This window comes from Mustela nivalis, assembly GCF_964662115.1.
Source record: "Mustela nivalis genome assembly, chromosome: 9".
NCBI classification, from domain to species: Eukaryota; Metazoa; Chordata; class Mammalia; order Carnivora; family Mustelidae; genus Mustela; species Mustela nivalis.
Window position 1 is genome coordinate 21,791,865 of NC_139028.1, and position 21,487 is coordinate 21,813,351.

The 21,487-nt window shown below is 54.5% G+C and overlaps 1 protein-coding gene across 5 annotated transcripts; it reads right to left on the reverse strand.

The window, feature by feature from the left end:
- Window positions 1-8,363: 8,363 nt before the first annotated feature.
- On the reverse strand, window positions 8,364-20,730 carry SCN2B (sodium voltage-gated channel beta subunit 2). Of its 5 annotated transcripts, none has more exons than XM_082683265.1 (6): window positions 15,860-16,049; window positions 15,353-15,506; window positions 14,473-14,538; window positions 13,152-13,318; window positions 12,653-12,863; window positions 8,364-12,164 (listed from the first exon to the last, which is right to left on the reverse strand). In XM_082683265.1, exons 1-6 carry the CDS (start codon window positions 15,962-15,964, stop codon window positions 11,965-11,967), a joined length of 903 nt encoding a protein of 300 aa, XP_082539391.1. In that variant the 5' UTR covers window positions 15,965-16,049; the 3' UTR covers window positions 8,364-11,964. The 5 variants fall into 5 exon arrangements, with proteins under 5 accessions (XP_082539391.1, XP_082539392.1, XP_082539394.1 ...); XM_082683266.1 differs by having other exon boundaries at window positions 15,899-16,046; XM_082683268.1 differs by lacking the exon at window positions 14,473-14,538 and having other exon boundaries at window positions 15,860-16,044.
- Between the last annotated feature and the right edge of the window lie 757 nt (window positions 20,731-21,487).

Sequence of the window (21,487 nt, forward strand, 5' to 3'; positions counted from 1 at the left end):
GACCCCTGCCACAGCCCCACCGTTGCTTCACCAGCACCCCACCTTCTTCTTTTTTTTTTAGCACCCCACCTTCTTAAGCTAGGGCCCCTAGTGGGCTTCAAGGAGATCATGGACCCCACCCCCACCCCCATGTTGGCTGAGAAATGCTGAATGCCTGTTTTTCCAGAAGAGAGGCCCGCGGCCTTTCCTCCGTGAGCTGTGACAGTATTGCAGGAGCTCTGGGGTTAGGTGCTGGGGAGTCCAATCCCAGCTCCAGCGTCTACTGCCGACCGACCTTGAGCAAGTTATGCAATCTTCTGCAGAAGCCTCATCTGTACTCTGGTGAAGGGAATGATATTTACCTCGTGAGATTGTTAAGAACAATGCCACTCTTAGGCTGGACGACAGGGAGGGGCCTCAGGGGCCCTGGGCTCCTGAGCCCCCAGGGCCTTGCTCTGGCCCTCCTCTGGCTATCATCTCCCCCCTGGGCAAGGGGGTCCCATGGGGCAGAAAAGGAGGGTGGTCCATGTACCTCCCTCTTCTAGACCAGGCTCTGAAGATCTGGGCCTCTGGCATTCCCTGCTCTGATGACTCAACCCTGAGCCAGCCTCTTCCCCAGGCCCCTTCTCCCAGGAGCCTACCCTGTCTGACGGTGCACCGGTGGTGGGCAAGGTACAGCTGTTTGCAGGGGGCTAGGGAGTGTCTAGAACTTGACATCAGGTGAAATGTTCTCAGGCACCCATGAGAGTGGACCAGAGAAGGCCTTTTGGACTAGGTCTTCAAATTAAGGTCAAGGAAAAGTAATCAAGTCAGAGGACAATAGATACATTTTAACCCTTTGTTATCCCAATTTAGAACTCATATTTAGGCACATATGTAATTTCCGTTTATACACTTACTCCAGGCCTTACAAGCCTTGGGGGTGGACCTAACTATAAGGACCGAATGAGATATCGTTGCATATAAAAATGTTTAGCAGAGTGGTAGACAGAGGGTAAACACGCAGTCCATTTTAGTTCTTGTTATTCTCAAAGAGGTCTGTGCCCCCCCCCCCCCCCCCCGCAAAATGCTAAGTCTCTTCCCATCTCCAAGCCCGCCCTCTCCTAGGAGGAGGTCCTGGACACTAGATTCACAGGTCCAGGCAACCGGGCCGGCCTGCTTTATTTTTACAGCAGGGCTCAAGTTTCTCAGAACAGGAGGCTGAGGTGAGAGAGGAGGTGAGCCAAAGGGAAGGCAAGTGACCCCTGCCCAGAGAAGGGGAGGGGAGGGGACAGAGCTCTCTGGCTATCTTTAGATCCTGGCCGCAGGAAAAGGGGCCCTGTCCCCAGTGCCCTCTACCCTCCCCACAGCCTCCCTTCGACCCTGCTGAGAGTCCAAAGGATCCTCAGGAGACACAAGCATTTCACAGCTGAAGATCCAGGCGCAGAGAGGTAGAATGCATAGCCCAAGGTCACAGATAATGTGTGTCTCAAAGCCAGGATTAGAACCTCCCCCACTATGTGATTCCCTGCCTCCACCCTCGGCTTTCCTCTGAAGAACGCCAGGAGGGTTCCACACCCCGGACAGAAAAAGTGCTTGAGGAATGCATTAGTGGCTAGAAGATTTCCACATTTTTAGAGCACTTGCCTCAAAAATTCTCAAAACCCTAGCCCACTGATCCAGCTTGGAGGACTGTCCTGAGGGTGCTCGAGGACAGGGTGACAGAAGGTCAGAGCACCTCCTCTCCGACCCTTTGAGAACCATCTCTTTGAGGGACCTCCCTGATTTAGCCCCTTCCGCCCAGCTCAAGACCTCCTGTCTCCTGGTGGGGGGGTGACTACACACTGCAGCACCTGGCACTTTTGTTCTTTCCCCTCCATCCCCTGGAAGTCCCCAGAGGGCGGGGATGGTGGCTGGGACACAGTGGCACCCTGACAGGCTTGCTCCTTGGTGACAGGGAATGCACACTCACATCTTGGGCAGCCTAGCTCAGAAATACGGGGAAGAACAAGTTTTCAGAGATGCGGATGGGGAGGGGACCCCTTGCCAAGAAGCTGTCAGGGAGCTGTCATCTGGGTGGAGGGGGAGGGGGTGGGGAAATAGGGTCCAGATTGAAGGGGAAGGAGAAAGGCGGTGGGGGGGCACATATATTCTTTGAAACCGTCCAATAGTCCTCTCTGAAGGCAGGCAAACTGTCATTCCTGCCCTCCAGGCAGCTGGACTGGAGCCAGGATGGAAAGTGTGTGGAGGGTCGGGGATAGCTGGGAAGAGGGGGAGCCCCTGGGGGCAGAGCTCAAGGTCCCGGCGACTGACCTGGAAATGCTCTCCCAAGGGAAGGCACTCGCGCCCGCCTGCCTTGGGCGGTCCCACCTTCTACCAAAGCAGGTAGACAGAAGGCTCCATCCCCTGTCGGTTCTCAGAAGGCAGCCACCTAGACCCCACACAGCGGGGAGGGTGAGGGAATGCTCCTGCGACCTCCCGAGATTTCCGGAGCTATTTAAAGAGGAGTTCCTCCTAAGTAACAGGAGCCTGGCAGGGAGCCTCCTGCCTCTGGCTCCCGAAGGCCCTAGCCTGCCACCCCTTTCTCCCTCCTCCCCCTCCTCCCTCTCCCCCCCTCCTGCCCCACAAGCCCCCGCGCAGCTCCTGTCCCTGTGCTCGTCCCTGTCTGGGCCTTGCAGGTAACAGAGCTCACTGGCGGCGACGTAGACCCAGCAGGAAAAGGCAGAAGACACGGGGTTCTGCGGGGAGCCCCCGCACACTTCACCCTACAGCTCCTCTCCTACCAGCCTCTGATCTACACCAGGATCTGCTTCCACTCCCTTCTCTCAGCTGCCCTCCCTCTGGCTATAAACAGAGCCCTAGCCCTAGGACCGTGGAAATGCAGGCGAGATTCTCTGCCTGCATGCCTGCATTAATTTAAAGTTAAATGCCGTCAAACCCTTCTGCCTCTCAGGTTGGGCTTGGGTGGCTGCTACCTGGACAAACTTTTGGGAGCCTCCTTCCTGCGTCTGTCCCCAGCACGTCCCTCCTCACCACCCTCCTCCCTCCAGCCCAGAGTGCCAGCGCCTGCCCCCAGCTACGGTCTGGGCATCCACTGAAGTTTGGTGGTGCCGAGGGGGTTAACAAGAAGGCATGCACCAAACCAGCCCCGCAGGCACGTGGTCTAGCAGTCCGAGATGAGGACGCGGACCGTACTGGTCACCTAGCCAGGGCTCCCCAGCCCACCTCGCATGGTGGAGTTAGAGTAAAGATAAGCTCTTCCCGAACCCTCCACTTTCTAAGGGCTCTGGGCACCGGCAGGTAGGCAGCCAGCCACCTCCTCCATCACACCCATCCTCCTCTTCTGTTTTCTTCCAGGTTCTATCCAAACATCCCTTCGGGCAAAGGGGGTGGGGAGCCCCAGACAGATGAGCTCATTGGGTGGAGGAGGGCAGAGGGAGGCGGGAGCTGAACCGTCCTGACCAAGGAGGTGCTCACCGGACAGTCCCAAGCTGGAGAGGGGCGTGTGCCCACTTCTAGGAGCAGACGTCGGCTTCACGTCGGCTTCCCTGCCGCAGCTCAGAGATGGGGTGAGTCCTGGGAATCTCTTGATTCTGAGCCACATGGGGGTGGGGCGAGAAGCCCCAGGGCAGGCTCAGCTACCCCAACCAGCTCCCCAGAGCTGTGTTGATTTCCTGCTTCCCTTGCCACCCTGTCAAGTGAGCGTGGGGGCTCAGAAGGGCTGGGGGCGGGAGGCATCGGGAAGATTCGACATTCACTGCAGCCATGGGACTGCCTTGTCAGCTGGATGGCCAGATGTCCTCCTGGACCTTAGACCTTGTTCTGCCCTGAACGGGGCGCTGAGACAGCCTGACCAAAACAGAAGTGTAAGACAGTGTGGTGGGGAGTGCCAGGCCCAACCCCCTGAATATTCTGATCCGTCTGCTCCAGAACACTGTAGTGCAGGAGTAGGAGGTCTTGCAAAGGGAGGCGGGGGGGGGGGGGGGGGGGGGGGGGGGGGGCGGAGGATGTGGGGGGGAGTGGAGACAAGGCAGGGGGCGAAGGTGGGGGAGATGGAGAAGCGGCTCCCTGGAGCGAAGGGAGAACTTGGAGAAGTTGGAGTGTGGCACAGGCCCTGGAGTAGGGGTAGGAGCAGGGGACAACTGCCCAGAGCCAAGAAGTGGTTTTATAGGTTTTTAGGAGCCAAGAGAAGAGAAAGCGGCCAGCAGAGGCCAGAGCTATAGGCACAGAGCTGTGGGGTCAGGGCCAGGCATGGAGGGGGTGGGCTATTAGGGGCCCATTGAGGAGGCTTTGCTTCTGCTCCCATACCCTTTTGCCCTCACCTGGTCCATGGTCGTTCCGAGGTTGGTGCCAAGCCACCCTTCCCCCACTCACTCCTAGGTCTTTGGGCTGCGAGAGGTCAGTCCTCTGCCCCTTTCTTTCATGTGATGTGGTGCCTTTTGCATCACCCTGCCCCAGGGTTGAGTCCTCTGCCCCTTTCTAGCCATGGCCATGTCACTTTGTGTGCAGACGAACTTAATATAGCAGAGCTTTGGCCTCCCCATCTGTAAAAGTGAGAAAAGAATGCATATTTGGGGAGTTGCCCTGAAAATTCCATCAGCTGACATCCATAGAATGCTTAGTTCCAGGGCCAGGCACAGGAACAGTACTCAGCCAATGGTGATTATCCCTGCTAATCTAGCCAGCTCTCACTCATCTGCCCCTTCCCTTTCCCCTCCCCACACCTCACCCCGACCCCCTCAGCTGGACTTGAACCTGACCCCACAGCCATTCGCTGCAGCAGTGCACCCAGCTCAGGCGTGAGCAAGCCACGGGGATGGAGAGGCTGGAGACTTTGGTGAAGCTAGGAGGGCCCACCGAGGAGGAAGCTGTGAAAGCTAGCACCTTCTTCCTACAGTCTGGGCTGGAAGGACAGGGAAAGGTCTGCCCTGACCAAAGAGCCAAGGACACAATTTACACTTGGCCTGATCTTGGGAGAGAAGTTCCAAATTTCCAGCCTCTCACAGTCTATTTCTCGTATGAATAGGTGCTCACCACCTCCCCTCTCCCCGCCACGGATAAATCAGGTAAAGATGAACAGGGTAAAGGGCACAAGGGGACAGAGGCAGGCTGGGGAAGAGCATGGCTGAGGGATGGTTGTTGGTCTGTGTCTAGGTCATATTTGTCTTCAGGCAAGCAAGAGTTAATCCCCCTTTTATCACTTGAATCCTAAAACGAGGGCCGCAGAGGGCCATGTTAGCGACCTTAGAAGGCATCTAAAAGTATGCTCTGATATATGAGTCTTCTCAACAACACCCTCAAGCCACACTTGAATACCTTCCGGGATGGGGATCTCATTACCTCAGAGAAACTCAACCCTTGGCACAGCTCTGACTTCACATTGAATCAATACCTGTCTCTGCCTGCCTGCCCTAATGTTCTGCCTTGGGGCAGAATGAGACAAGTCTAATCCCTTTCCCTGTGGCCACAGACCCAGCCACTGTATTGGCCAACAGCTGCGATACTCACATCCCCTCCATGGAACAAGCCCTCTTCATCTGCCCATTTGCCCATACATAAGAGGGGCTCTCAGTCTGTTGAGGCAAATGACTCCTAGTCCATGTGTCACCTGTTTATGGGGCAGTTGTCCCAGCTGAGAAGCAGAGCCAGCTGTGTCTGGGATCGAGGTGACTTCGCCAGGGCTGTAGGGCAAGTCCCTCCCGTGGAACCCCAAGTAGCCAAGCTGAGTGCCCAGTGCCCATTTGCCACCTTCCCTGGTGCCTCTTGGACCCTCGAGGTCATTCTTGCCAGAGAAAAGGAAAAGCACCTTTATCAGTCTTTCTTGCTCTTCTAGCCAGAGGCCTCCTCAGTCCTGCAGGGCTAGGGGCTCCTAGGCGAGGACAGTCTATCTTGGGATCAAACCTAGGTCACAATGGCAGGATATAGTTCTTGGAGGGGCTTCCCTCCCCCAGGTCTCCTGGTGAGCTCATCCACTGGAATGGCTGGAGCTTGTCTTAAAAGGTAGCTGGTGCCCTGGACACCAGCATGGCAGTGAGCAGCCAGGAATGACTAGAACCTGGTGGGCTTCAGGGTGAGAGGTCTGGGGAGATGGGCAAGGTCACCAGGGCCATCTGAGAAGAGTCCCTATGGTGCCCTGCCAACAGGGACCTTCTAAGCCCTCTAAATGCCAGGGGGAGGGCTAGAGACCTAGTGGGGGCTCACACTCCAATCCAAGCTGACCAGCCCACAGCCCCCTGGACACTGCCCAGACTCGTCTCATCTGGAAATCTGTAGATACTGCCCCCAGCCCAGCAAAATGAGAAGGAGACACGTGCTCTAAGAGGGGCCTGTATACAAACCAACATGAGGCAATGTGGGAATAGGACTCTGGGCCTTGGAGCTGGGAGACAGGTATCTTCTTGTCCTGATGGGCATCAGCTCAGCCTGGGGAAGGTCTTACCTGGGGAGGAGAGACTGGTTTCCAGGGCAGGCTCTTCATTAGCCAGCTGGGGCTCTGGGAGGAACACTTCTGCTATCTGGGTCTTGGCTTTACATATACCCCTTGTAGAAGCACTGGGCCTCTTCTAGCTCCCCCCAGGCCCAGCTGGAGAGGGGCGGGCAGGATCTGGGGCTGGTGTGTGCAGCTGTGCTCAGCTGTGCCCAGACTGGGGACTGTGGGAGAACTGCCGACCTGGAGTCCAATAGGAGATCCTGTCTTGACCTTGACTCATCATGTGGCCATAAGCAAGTCACTTGCCTGTTATGGTCCTCAGCTTCCCCTTCAGGATACTCAGGAGGCTTGGCCAGCGGCTCCCTAAGATCCCCCTGTCTCTGATGTTGTAAAGATCTCCCCTCCCATCCCACTCCATTTGGCCAAGGGACTTCTCCTAGGGACTCTGAAATACCCCCTCCCCGCCCCTATACAGACTCATCTTCCAGATAGCAGGCAGTGGACAGGCGGATGGGGTGCCCAGCCCTCCAGGGGCTCAGCAGTGGGAAATGAGAGGCTCTTGTATCTCAGTGGGGGATACAGAAGACTGGTGACCAGTTCTGAGCACCAGAATGGGAGCTAGCTCTTCCTCCACCGGGGACCTCATTCTGCAATCAGAACTCCCCCCACCCCGGCCCCAAGCAGGCTGAGCTAAAGAAAACATCAATTTAAGAGAGATGCCCGAGCCAAATCCAACTCTCCCAGAAGCCAGGCACGGTTCCAAAGCGTTCTGGGAGAAAAGCCCTAGAATAAGGAAGATGCTGGCCCCACCCCAGAAAGAGCCAGCCAGAATCCTCAGTGCCTTCTGCTGCTCAGTCTACCTGTCCTGCCTCAGTTTCCCTATTTGTTAAGTACAGAAGGATCCTCTCTTACATCCCATCCTTGGAAGGACTCAGAGGCTCTGGAGAACAGACATCCTTTTAAACCAAGGCATCTTTCATTTGGTTCAACACTAGCCATCTCTGTTTAATGCTGCCCCTCCCTCTGGCTTCTCTCTCAGGTAGCGGCTAGAACCCCTGCAGGTGTCACAACTACCAATGTCAGGGTCCCTGGGAATATTCTAACATGCACCTGGCCACTAAGCACTGGCAAGGGTCTCTGGGTCGCCAGGCAGTAGACAGAATGACAGAGAAACCAGAAGAAAAATAGGAATGAACCACTTCTGCATTTCCTTGCCATTCAGAAAGTTTCAACTTTTCTTATCTTTCTCGTGCACACGCACGCGTGTATGTACGTTCGTGCATGTGTGCATGTAGGTAAAAAAATGCAGAGACTAAGAACAGGAAGCAAGAAAGAAAAAGACTGGGTTTGTCTGGACTAGGAGTGTCCCCCTACCCAGCCACACCAGGAGGGCGTCCTTAGTCCCGAGAGTGGGATTCTGCAGCAGCACACAAATCTGATCCAGCAGTGCTCAGATCGGACATGAACAACCTGACTCTTCCCCCTTACCACCCTCACCCGTGAATGGGCATGAGGGCAGACTCTGAGCAGCTCTCACCTATTCTCCCCCAACCCACCAAGTCCAGAGCAGGTAAAGGAAGTGCCTGCCTAGTGAGACATGGCTTAGAAATTGGTGGGGGCTGGGGGGGAAGAATGGCCCATCCATCTATGGAAAAAATGGCCAACGTCCATTTAACAGTGTCACTATGCCCAAGACTCGTCATCCCAGAAATAACCAAGAGGCCCCCAAGAAGTGGCCATGTCTTCAGGGTGCTTCCAAGGTGGAGGGAGTGCCCAGGATTCCGAGAGAAGGCAAAGGGGGAAAGACATGAGCCATTTCTCAACATGAGCAGAGTAGGACTGTGTCCTTGCTGAGGACAGGGCAACATCAGCGGGATCACCAGGAGAGGAGCAGCAGGGATCCCTGGCAGCATCCCTCCAAAGCCTCCAACTTACCCCACTCTGCACCCCCGAAAAAAGCCACACTCAAGGGATGTTCAGGGGAGATGATCTGTTTATTGCAGCCAAAGATCCAAGCAATACGGCAAACTGCAAAAGGAACGCAGTCTGCTCCAAGAAGCAGACACATCACAGCAGCTGGGCCACAGAGGACCACTGGATTTTTCTCCCCGCCACCCCCTCCAACCACCCTGTAGCACATTAAACCTAGAAAGTGCAAAAGTAGTTGGGTTTTCTCCTCCAAGTGCACAAAAAGCAGTAAGAACATTCCGTAATTTGCCTTTGGTGAATTAACTCAAAACATTGAGAAATGATGGTTTCCCCCACCTCACCCAGTATAACTTTTGGGGTGGATGTAACACAATGTTTTCTATTTGTATATAGAATATATCTATACCTATATACCTATGTGCAAATGCATCAGCAAACTTCAATAGAGGAAGACATCAGCAAGAGGCACAGTCTGTCCTTAAGACAAATTGCAAGGAAATTTCTTGATTTATCACTCATTCCAACCGCACCATGCCATCCTTATGGCCCGGGACTATCTTCTGGGACCTGGCCAGTATTTCCCATTGTCCATCTGCTTTACCTGACCTTGTAAATACTTACCAGCCCGACTTCCCCAAGGGGACTTCCGGGGAGAAAATATGGATCCAATCAGCTTTTCCTTTCTATAAATTGGGAATAACTGTGATTAGTCCATAGCTAAGGGGCAGGTAGTCATTTTCAAAGCCAGTTTCAAGGCACCTCAAGGCATTTCAGTCCTGAAAAATTGTACTTTGTTCTTGGAAGTTAAGTCCCATGGGTTGACCAGCCCATCTCTTTACAAGTGGCCCTTGATTAGGAGGAAGAGATAGACAGGGGGCTCCAAGACAACAGGAGAGGCAGGGGTGGTGGAGGAAACCAGCAGACTGGACCCAGCAGAGCGCAGTGATGGGAACATGCAGCTGGAAGTGGGGTTGGACCCCACCCCGCAGGGACAGGAGCAACTTGCTGGCAGAAACTAGAAAGCAGGGTAGAGAAATGGCTGCTATGGGAACATGTCACTAGTTCCCCACCTCTACTCAGAGAAGCCCCATCTTGTTCCCAACCTCACGGCTCTGGGGGAGGCAGCCCTAGGAGACCTCCAGAAGAGATTCTAAGAGGCTGCAAGAGAAAGCGCCCATGAGGGTGGGCAGCCGGGGGGCCCCACTGGGTCAGGGTGTTGAAAGGAATGAACCCAGAAGTCTGGCGCTTCTTGGTGGAGAGTTAGGACTTCTTAGAATAAACCTAGGGAATCACACAAAAATTTCCCCTAAATGTTACGCCTCCTGGAAAAAGAAAAGTGCCCCGCATCAGCGCAGATCCCCACTCATCCTGGGAGAGGAGAGCACTTGAGAGGTTGCCGGAAAGTGAAATCTGCAGGCTGCAGAAGTGTGTCCCAACCGCCCTTGGTCTCAGCTGGTATGAAATGCCCACCACCCATCGCTCCCCTCCGAGCTGGTTGGCTCCAAGGATGGGCTGTGCCCGCCTGCCCCAGGCATCCTGGTGGCTTAGCCCACTCCCATTGGCAGTGTGTTGATTGGCAGTTAGGTACAGAGCTGGACTCCCCCCACCCAGGAGCTGTGACCCAGGCTGTCCGTCCCCCATTCTTCACCCACTCTGCCTGGCCTGTCACCTTGTTCCCTGTGCACCTCCCCCCCTCCCCTTTCCTTCCTTTCTTCCCTTCCCAGGGCCCAGAGTCGGGACTCTCTTCCTACTCCAACTCCAGCCCTGGAAGCAGTGGCTGCAGAGGTGGAATTAGATGCACCAAAAAAAAAAAAAAAAAAAAAAGAATCTTGGTCCCCACAGTGCTGACCTGACGGTTCCCAACTCTGTTATGGCTTTGTGTGTCCCCCCCAGCGGCCAGCACAGTGGCCGGCACACAGGAGATGCTCAGTAAATGGATGTCGAATTGAAGTGACTTAAACTTAACCTCCCGTATGCTCTTGTTCTCTCCCCAAATTGGCCACCTGCCTGGCAGAGGCAGAGAATGCTCCCTGAGACTGTCACATCCTGTCTCTACCCCCTTTCCTCAGACCGGTTCCTGCCCTGGGCACTGACTCCAGGAGCCTGGGCAGGGTCTGAGCTCCTGGAAAGGCTGGGGAAATGCTGAAGAAGGTCAGTCTGGGATGGGGATTGGGGGGGGGGCCTTGCCAGCAGCTCTGCCCGCCCGCTCCACTTCCGTCCCCAGCGCCCTGGGAGAGGATCAGGCAGTGGACAGCCCAGCTCTCTCACCTCACTTCCCTGTCTAGCAGCCCGCAGAGACCCTTGCCACAGGGAAAACTATGGCTCTGTTGGTTCAAACAGGAGACTGAGGAACCAGAGGAGGGAAGGGCCGGATGCTCAGTCTTGCCAGTCTGAACCTGGTTCCCCACCCGTAAGGAATGGCTTGCCGCCTGGATCTCTGAGGGTCTTCCAAGGTAGAGTGCACGTCAGCAGGTTCTCTCTGTCTCTCTCCCTCTCTTGAGGCTTAAATAATTCCCTCTTCATGTGAGTAAAATGGCAGTGAAAGTTGGCTTTCCAGAAATGCTACTTGCCTCCCCACAGAGGGGGGCCCTGGGGCCTGGAGGGTGAAACATGGCGGCAGGATGTTTCCCTCAGGGCATCCCCTTCCCTGGAAAGGAAAAGCTAAAAACCCTGCTGAAGCTCACGGAGAAAGTCTGAAGAGAAGGCCCGGATGAAGGCCCCAGTCTGTACCTCAACTCCTCCACAGTCGCGTCCACCTTCCCCAGCCCCACGCCCTCACTGAGGGCCGTCACCCCGCTGGAGGAGGCAGACTGTAACCAACTCCATTTTACCACGGAGCCCCCACCCCTTCAGACCTTAGCCAACTTTGAAATTTCTCTGCTCTTAGTAGTTCACTATGGTGAAAAATGACCACTTCCTGCAAGGAATCAACCCATCCCCAGCCCAGCTCCGTGAGTCTCCATGTGGTGCTCCTCCCGCCCCAATCCCAAGAGATGCGCTGCCAACAGAAACCCCCCCCCCCCGGGGCTCCTGTGGTAACAGCTGTCGAAGGAGAGGGGGTAAGAGCACAGGTCCTTGGGCCAAGGCTTCCCCTCAGTGCCCAGGAAATGCAGTCATCCCTTCAACATGCCCCACCCCCACCCAAGTGACAGGAACCCTTCAGCAGTCCCCAGCCTGACAGGGCTGCCTGGCCTGGAGCAGCTCGGGGAGCAGAGCCACGCCACAGCCCAGGCTCTCTTGAGGCAGCCCAGGAGAGCCCCTCAGCCATCCGCAGATCTTCCCTGAGGCCCACCAGACCAGTCCACAAACGAGGCAGGCTGGGCCGCTGACCTCCCCCTCATCCACCCCCCCTCTGGGACCCTCGCTCAGGCCTCCTGCCTCCTCTCAGGGACAGGCAGTTTGAGCCCACTTCTCCCTCCCCAGGGCCCACACGTCCCACGTGCCATGGCAGGTTTCCCAAATGAAAGAGAGGTGAGTCACTCTTGGTGCAGGGTAGGGGGTACGAAGTGAGGGGTTCGGGAGGCCCCAGGTGGGCCCTGGGAACCTGGATCAAGAGAAGCACACCAAGAGAGGGCAGGCAGGGGCACAGTGTGCAGGGTGGAGGGTGGGAGGAAGACAGGACGCGAGGGAGGGGCTGCGGGGCCGTGTTACTTGGGGCCGTCCTCCGCGTTGCCCTCTCCGTCTGTCTTGCCCTCCTCCTCCGTCTTCAGGTCATCCGTGCTCAGTTTCTGCTCTTTTTTCCTCCTCACACACTTTACTACCATCAGCACCAAGATGACCACCGCCAGGAAGCCGCCCACGGAGGCGCCCACGATCACGGCCACTGTGGAGTCCCGCTCAGGGGGCTCTGCAGAAGGAAAAGAAACAGACCTCCCCTGAGCACCAGGGCAGGGAAAGGGAGCCTCCGCCTCGGCCCCCTGCTCCCCGCAGTATACGTGGGGTGGTCCTGACCGGACGCTTGGCATAGAAAGCACTGTCGTAAAAGCCACAATCAAACCAGGCCCCTGAGCTCTCTGCACTCCACCCCAAAATCGCAGCGCACCTCAAAGCCCCAGGGAAGGACAGTAAAATGCAGAATTTAAGAGCACGGACTTTGAGATCAAATAGACCCAAACTTGAGTCCTGATTGTGCTATTTACTCATTGCATGACCTTAGGTGGCTGACTTCTAGTAATAGCATGTGCCCAACCAATGACCCCCCCCACAAGCCAGAGCTCCCACCTCAGGAAGGCACAGCCCCTCCCAAGGAGCAGGGTGATCCCTCTGCTGGAGGGTAGGGCGTGGGACAGGCAGGGGCCCCAGGGCAGTCGACTGCCCGCTCTGCCCGCCACTCACCTTCCATGAGGACCTGCAGGTAGATCTTTCCGTGGCCACGGTGGCGGTCGGGCGGGTTCATGATGTAACAGTTGTAGGTGCCCGCATCCTCGAGCTGCACGTTTCTCAGTGTGACCGACACGTCATACTTGCTGGGGTTCCCCGAGAACTCCACGCGGTCTCGGAACCGCTCCAGCTTCAGGTTGATGATCTTCATGCGGAACTGGAGGAACTGGGGAGGAGGAACCACATGATCAAGCAGCTGCAAGGAGAGGGTGTGCACCCCTCCCCCCCCCACCTGGTTCCCTGGAAGAGAGGCGGCTACCTCCAGGTCTCTGCCGCCCTCCCAGGGCCACCCAGGTGTGACCACACACCTTCTGCGGAAGCCCTCTGGAGCAGACTGCCCACCAGGATCCCCAGGGTCCTGGTCCACGGCAAGGGGCAGACGGTGGGAAATGTGGGCTTCATGCCCAGGAGCTCCTGCCTCCTCCCTCCCCGCCAACCCCCTCCGGGGACTCACCATCTCCTCAGAGCAGTTACTACACTCCTGGTAGGTCCAGTTCAGGGAGAACTGTTTGTGGTTCACTGTGTAGCAGGAGTTGAATGTACAGGGCAGACGGGCATCAGAGCCATTGAGGACGTTGAGTGTGGTAGGTACTGTGACCTCCATGGTCCGCCCCGGCGGCACTGTGGATAAAGTGACAAGCTGGTGAGGATTCTGGCTCATGGGCCCAGGGAGGCAGCAAGCCTTCTGCACCTGATGGGGAGAGGAGCAGAGCCTTGGCCTTGGGCTGGGTCCCTTGGGTCTGAAATGAGTCAGGGAGTGGTGTGGGGCGGGCAAAGCTCCCCAGGGTACGTGATGTGGCCCTTGGAGTAAAGCAAGGCTTGGTGGGGAGAGAAGTTGCCTATTAAACCAGGGCAGACGAATGGCCCCAAGTCTTTCCCAGGACCATAGATGTGCAACCCCTCATCTGGCTATCCTGCCCCAGCTCTACTATTACCACCTGCTAGCAGAAGACCGTGGACAAGGGACTCCACTGTGCTGGCCTCAGTTTCCCCCTTCTCAACTCTGCTGATCCCAAGCCCCTCCAGCCGAAGCTGCAGTGACTCCCACATGGCAGAAAGCCTTCAGGACAGGTGAAGATTCAGAAGGCCTTGCTCTCTATGCACAAGGGCCACAGGAAAGCCCAGCTGCCTGCTCTTCCCTGGGGTTTCTGGCAAGCAGGAAAAATGGCAGCCAAGCAGTGGGAGGTAAGAGGCATCCCAGAAGAAGAGGCACAATTCCAAGGGACCAGCGGATGCATCAACGAGGACAGGAGTCCCTTCTGGAGATGTCAGACCTGGAAATGTCCCAGCAAGGAGCTGACATAGGCTGAAGGGGTGACAGAATGGGGACAGCAGATTTCTGTCAAATCCTATAAGGAGCACCAGGCCTAGTGTAGAAGAGTTGGGTGCTGGGGCTGCCCGGCCCCCTTGGACACCCTCAGCAGAGCAGAGGCTAGGGTGAGCTGAGGGAGCCCAAGCCCTTCCAGTTGAAGCCGCAGGGATCTCCATGGGGCAGAAAGCCTTGGACACAGAATTTAAGGGGTCATCCACCCTCAGGGTCAGGCAAACATGTCTTTAAACTGCACACCATAGGTCCCTCACTGGCCTCACCTTAGTCCTGAACTTAACGCTAAGATTTTCTGCCAAAATCGTTGCAACCTCATCCCAAAATATTCATTTTGTTTATAGAGTTAATCTGTAATGTCCAGAATCAGCCACGCATTCATTCATTTACCCCATATTTACAAGCCACCCCCCCACACGCCCCTGCACTTAGCCTACGCCCCAGGACTTACTGCTGTGAACAATGGCGGCAGAGTCCCCGCCACATGAAGTTTGCCATCTAGGGAAGGGAACACACCCTAACAAGGAAGAAAATTATAATGTAACTATGTAGTGATGTCTGGCAGCTACTGTAAGAATTATAGCAAAGCAAAGGGGTGTTGTTTCCTACCCACAGTCAGGGAGGACTGCTCGGAGGAGCTGACGTGTAGGCAGCCCCTGACAAAGTGAGGGAGTGAGCCATCTCAAATCCTGAAGGAATGAAGTGCAGAGCAGTGGAGCATCAAGACCACAGTCCCAGTGGCTGGAATGAGCTTCTTGTGTCTGCATCACAAGGAGCAGCAATCAAGGAGCAAATGGTAGGATCCCAGAGTTAGGCAGGAGTGAGGCACTAGGGTCTCTGGGTGGCCAGAATTTGGGATTCCGATTTTCTTCTGTGTGTGATAGAAAGCTCTCTGGGGCTTGGGGATGGAGGCGGGAGGGGTGCAAACGGAGGAGGGGCAGAGGGCGTGGCTAGGAAGCTATGGCTACAGGAAGAGCGTAGACTAGGAGATCCCTGAGACACGGGGCCCCTTCCAGCTCTGCCTTCTATCGCTGGGGGGATGTGGGCAAGCTCCTTCACCTTCCAAGGCCCAGTCGCCTGCTCCGTAAAACACAACTGATGACAGCCACCTCCTGGGGCTGCCATCATCATTTCAAAGAGATAAAATACTAAAAGCGTGATGCGCAGGCTGGCAGCTCCTGCTACCCTACATTCTCCTTAAGTTCTGCCCTCCTAAACAGGAAGGCCTTATGGGACAGTGTCCTGGCAGAGGGCAGCCCCTTGGAATTCCCCCAGCTCTGGCACCCGGCCGGCCCGCGGCGCAGGCCGGAAGCATCACCCGCAGGTCTCACCTTGCCAAACCGCGGTGTAGCGCACAACAGCTGGGCCCCTCCCCGGAAGCAGCCGCAGCGCAGCCTGCGAACCGGGGGATGTCGGTCTGCTGAGCTCCTCCCCCGGGATGAGTGGCCGGGATTTAAGGACAGGAGGGGCTCCGACCTGCTGGCTCTAGAGGTCGTAGCGGAGTCTTAGGTGGAGGCATTAGGCGTGCAGACCCACCTGCAGCGCCCTGGCTTCTGGGAGCGTGGGCTGCGCTCACTAGGGGAGCGTGACCTGGGGAGGCTGAGTGGGCCTGCCAAGAAGAACAAAGCCCATTTCCCGGATCCCCGCTCTCATCAGCATTATGAAAGCACCTAGCACAGCGCCAGGCAAGGAGGAGGTGTGCAGAAAATGCCACTGCCGCCCGCGCTCTGCAGAGGCAGAGAAATCTGCAGGGAAGCAACCAGGCAGAGCCTTGTCCTGAGCTCACCTCTTACCCGAGTAAGGCCCCCGCTTCTCTAACCCCCTCCGAGTGCCACTACCTTCCCAGGGCTCCTTCCCAAAAGGGGCCTCCGACTGACCCCAGAAAGCAGGTGCTGTGAAACGGGCTGACCTATCCCTGGCCTTTTTCCCAGGTCAGCCCCCATCCCTCAGATGAGAACTTGAATTCCACAGGCAGCCCCCTCCGCTGAGAAGGAGCCCGCACCCTGCCGTGTGGAAGGGCAGAGCTGCGGGGAGGTCCTTTCTGGCTGAGCAGAGTGAGCCGAGGTGCAATGCGGAGTCCCTTTACTTCCTGCAGCCCAGCCGCCTGGCCCCGGCTGGAGGCCCCAGGAGGGACGCGTGCGCCCTCTAGTGGTCAGAGACAACCAGGGAGTCCCAAGCGCAGAGAGACGCGGGGATGGTCACAACAGAGGAAGCCAGATGGGGCATCACCAGAATTGGGGACCTAGACCCACCGCTTCCCCAGTGAGGCAAGTGAGGCACTGAGGGAAACACACAGAGGACGCGGACAAGCCGGGGCCAGACTCTAAGTCACCGTCGTCAGCCTGAGTCCCCTACCAGGGTTTTAGACCTCTCACCAATCCAGGCCCCCATTAAAGACGAAGAAAGCACCATGCAACAAGGTCAGAGCTGTGAGCAAAACCCCAGTAAACTCTGCGGCTCCCGGAAAGTAGCCAAGCCCGCAGCTAGGGCCATAGAAAGGACTTCCCAACAACAGAGTGCTTCCTGCAGGCCAGATGCTGTCTTACTCATTCCATAGATATGACCTCATTTGATACTTACAAGAGCCCTGTTACCACCCTGTTTTCCAGATGTTGCAATTGAGCACAAAGAAGTTACATGCATAGCCCAAGTTCACAGCTAATAAGTAACAAAGTTCCATTTTGGCCCAGGCTGCCAGGCTCCAGACAAGGGGTGAGGGGTTTAGGCCTGGTGATACTCCAAGGAATGCCAGGGAACAACCATGCCTCCACCCCCCCATCTCTCCCCACCCCCGGACTGTCTCCACAGCAGATCCAGCCCCAAACTGCCAGCCCCCAGCTCTGGAGGGGAATGGTACTGTTTAAAGGGACATCCATGAAAGGAAGCTTAGGCCTGGTTGTCCCATTTAGGACCAGGTCTGGGTCTCCGGATTTCCAACTGATAGAAAGGAAATGGGGATCAATGGGGGGTATAGTAAGGATGTGGCTTCTGGTCTTAGCTCCAAAGCATCACTGGCACCCAAGCCTCCCCTCCTTTCTTGGGGGGCCACATCTGGGCACCCCAGGTCCCATGCTATCCACTGTTCTAACTGGCCCATCTTTCAAAGATCACACAGATTTGCTCATGTCCTACCAAGCTCTGTCTCCTGCAAAGACAAAAGGGAACTCTCTCCATTTCTCTTTCCAACCCTACAGCAACCAATGAGGTAGGTTTATTTTCTTCTTCATTAAAAGAGAGTATCTAAGCAGAGGAATGGTCCTCCCCAACCTTCTGAGGCAGCCCCCTGCCTCCCAGAGGAGTGTGACACACAGACCCTGCCTCCTGCTTTCAGACCCTCCCCCACACCAGGATCTCCATCTCCAAGCCAAGTCTACCCCTGGCAACATGTCCTCACCACCCCTCCACTGGCTCCCTGTTGCTTTCAGGATCAAGTCCAGGCTCCTGGGCACAGCTTCCAACCCTTTGCCACCTGGGACCAACCTAAGTCTTGGCCTCCTCATCTGCAGCTCCCAACCATCCGTGCTTCCTCCACATCGGTGATCTCCAACTCTTTACTTTTCCTAACAAACCCACCTTCTTTCACCCCTCATGCCTCTGCATACGTTTATGCTTCAGGCCAGGAATCTCATTCACCCTTTTCAACTTGGGGCCCTCTTCCCTATGCTGCAGTTCACAGCTCATGAGGCATGCCAGGAGGACAGCTTGCCCAGCACCTGGACCCTCTCCCCAGCCCTGTTCCTATCACTTCCAGGTGACTGGAAGGCAGAACAGCCTTGTGGCCAAGCGGTGAGAACTTAGGCAAGAGAGTTAACCATCCAGACCCCAGTTTCCTCATCTGTAAAATGGGAGACAATAATAGAATCTGACTCCTAGGGCAGTTGTGAGGATTACATGACTTGCAAATGTATGAAGCTCCCAGTGATGCCCGGTACATATTCCTCGACGAAGGCTCGCTACTATCATGATCAGCATCATTATGATTTATCATTAGGACAGGCCCTGTGATGTTGTGCTGTCATTATCTGTTCATGTGCCTGTGTCTGTGTCCCTTGGGAGGCTCTGGGGAACTGATTTCTACTCATCTTGGTATCCCTGGGTATCCCCTTGGTATCCCCAGAACAGTATGTGATACCAGATGGGCACTCCATAAATGTCTGTGGAAGGAAGGAAAGGTATTTCCCCTCCATGTCCAGAGCCCTGCAGATGCAGGCAGTGGGCCCGAGTGCGGACCGGACTCCACTTTCTAACCCTCGCCTAACTTAACCCAGTCTTGGTAACAAGGCTGGTGACTGCAGAGCCGATGGTCTTAAGAAAAACTCTGGCAAGTCCAGTCATTCAGACTATTTCTAGCTAAAAACTAGTCTCACGTGCCTCTGCTGTGTGTATGGCAGATTGCCCAGCTGGTTATCCTCTATGATTTACCTGCTCTATGGTTATCCTCACAAACCCTTCCCCTGATATGGTCCCCCCTTTGTCATTTGTCCCTTCACCTTGGAGACTGACGCCATTACAATCACCAAAATTCCACTGTCCACCTGAGCCCTTAGACTTGGAGTGCCAGGGCCTACCTCATCATAGCATCAGTCAAGTTCAAGTTCAAGATCTACCACCCAGGTTGCAGAGGCTCTAGCTTCCTCCCACCATCACCTTACAAGCCCCATTCCCTGACCTCTTCACTCTAGACCCCATCCTCCCGGAAAACATTCCCTGGTCACAGTCATGGAGCCCCCTTCCTTTTTTCACTTAGATCAGGCTCTCATAAGACTGTCGCCCTTCCACAGGAAGCTCTCCTTAAGTGCCAAGGAAGTCACCTGTCCTCCATCCCTGGCTCCTTACACCCAGGTCATCCCCCAACTCCCCGTCTCTTTGCCTGCCTTGAGATTCTTTGATCCATTCTTGTTAATATAGCAGTACCATTTCAGGAACATTGGGGGCAGTAGAGTTCAACAGCTAAGAACTAGAAGTCCGACAAACTGGTTCAAATCTCAGTTCACCTTACACTAGTCGTATGACTTTCAGTTACTTTGAGTAACTTACTTACTGCATTTCTCTGTGCCTGTTTCCTCATCCATAACAGAAGGATCATAACAGCACCTACCTCATTCGATTACTGATTATCCTGAGGACTAAATAAGGCATACACCCCCTGGGCATGTGAAAAGCCCAACTATTATTGAGCACCTGCTGTATACCACAGCTTTACACAAAACCCAGGCATTCTCCAGGTTACCCACAAAAGAACCAAAGCTCAGAAGGGTCAAGTCACTTGTCTGTGGTCATGAAGTAAAGGTGATTTTAAACCCAGAACTGATTCCAAGGCTCACCATCTTTGTATGGCCCAGTCTCTGTAGGGCCCAGGCTTCCGTAACATTCCTGCTCTGTTAATATGTCCAGTAACTCGGCAAATCTAGTAGGCCTTATGACGCAAGCTGCCAGGGGCTCTGTGTTGTCTCTGTCTAGCACTCCTGCCCAATATCCAACCCAGCACACCAGAGAAAGACAAGGAGAAGGAGGGAAGGAGGAGGGAGGATAGTGATGGGGACTAACCCCACTGACAATCCCTGGGCTTGACTACATCAGCAATGAGTAAGTTTAGGAGCAAGAAGGAAACTACCTATAAAGCAGGCTTGCAAATAACTCTCTAGCCCACCTACTCACCAGGAAGTCCTGAGTAGTCCAATGTGAAATTAGAAATTAACATTTGGATCAGTTGACAAGGCTGTTTGCAAGGCTGGGCTGCTCTTAAAGGGCCACAGCCACACTCAGCCAAAGAGTTCCTTTTTTTTTTTTTTTTTTCTTTTTTTCCTGATCCCTTCACCTGACTCCCTCCTCCACTCCATCTGGCCCAGAGGCCTCCATCAGCGCTTGCTTCAGCAAGTCTCTCCCCAATGCAGAGACCATACTTCAAGCCTGATATCCCCCCACCGCCCCCCCGACACATTTCCACAAATCAATGGTACAGATTTCCAGACTCAACTTTCTACCTCCCACTCCCCCAAACATTCTTTCCTAATATCCTAAATCCACCAGATTCCAAAGATCATGGTCTGCTAGAGAAGCCCCTTAAGAGAGCATGAAGACCCACGACCCCATATTTGCAGCAGCTTAGAAAAAATCCACGAAGAGACTTTGCAGATCGACCTATCCTCCTCCCCCACCCCCACGTAAGTCCATTTCAGGGGAACCCAAAGAAAAATCACTTCCCGTGGTCTTAACTGTCACCCCCGAGGCACGCTCAGATCCCCGACCCAACATTTCTGTGACCAGCTCGTCCCAGCGTTATGCAGTCCCCAACAATGTCTTCCCCCAGTCCCCGGTACCTCCCTTCCCAAGGACATGAAGGGAAGCTCCAGCAAGGTCTCCTTTCCTGCCCCCGGCCCCCATCCTCTTTCCAGCTGTGGCTACACTTCTGGACCCTCAGGAGCATGCAGATGTGCAGTCTAACTTACCCAAAGAGAAAAAGAGACTGAGCCCCGTGAGACTGAAGGCAGGGCGAGGTAGCCAGGCATCTCTGTGCATTTTCAGAGACTGAGATGTTAGTCGGGTGGGATAAGGGACAGGGTGATTTGAGGGGCCGAGGGCTACAAGGGAGGAATGGTTAGATGCTAAAAAAAAATGCACAGAGGTACTTCAAAGACACATACAACATTAAGGAAGCTTTATTTCCATCTCTCTAATATGGCCGGCTTGTATGTAGCTGCTAAAAAGAGAGAGGGAGTGTGTAAGGGAGAGAGAGAAAAAGGGGGATGGAGTAAATTCTGTGGTTGGTGGATTTTGAAAAGCAGGTGGGAGGGCATAAAAAAATCTTTCTGAAAAGAACAAAGTTCCCCAGGATTCTTTTCCCCCTAAACCAAGAACTAAACCAAGTCCTGCCTTCCTTCTTCTTCTTTCTTCTTCTTCTCTGGGATGACTGTTGGGATTTAAAGGTTGTTAGAGAAGCTCATTCATTTCAAAACTGCTATAAGTTGGGGGGGGGAGACTCTTTAAAACACCCCCAAAAGGAGATGCTTGTTTTGTGTTATCTAGAAAGGGTTCTGGGAAGTGAGTTAGGGAGAGTTTCTGGAAATGAGGACTTCCTCATTTTTCTACAATTACCACTGAAAACAAAACATATCAAAGCAGGTTGGTGTAAAAACACCTAACAGATCTTACAAAGGAATGTAATACGAGCCTTTGGGGAATCCTGACACCCAGTCAAATCAAGAGTAAAAAGACATTTTTTGAGACAATTGGGAAAAAATAAATGTGGGCTGGGTATTAAATTATATTCATGAATAATTCTTAAGTTTTGTTGGGTGTGATAAAATATTGTGGTTATGTTCTTGAATATCTTTTTGGTTTTTTTTAATTCTTTATTTAAATTCAATTTAGTTAACATATACTGGATTTTTAGTTTCAGGGGTAGAGTTCAGTGGTTCATCAGTTGCATGTAACACCCAGTGCGCATTACATCATGTGACCTCCTT

Excerpts from the sequence above, each read along its gene's own strand:
- SCN2B (XM_082683265.1), bottom strand. The coding sequence starts at position 15,964 with ATGGGGGCTGACCTGGGAAAAAGGCCAGGGATAGGTCAGCCCGTTTCA. Across the intron at positions 15,507-15,859 it reads TGGGAAGGAGCCCTGGGAAG|AGCCAGCAGGTCGGAGCCCC; the intron begins GTAGTGGCACTC and ends TACGACCTCTAG. Across the intron at positions 14,539-15,352 it reads CTACACCGCGGTTTGGCAAG|GGTGTGTTCCCTTCCCTAGA; the intron begins GTGAGACCTGCG and ends CTTCCTTGTTAG.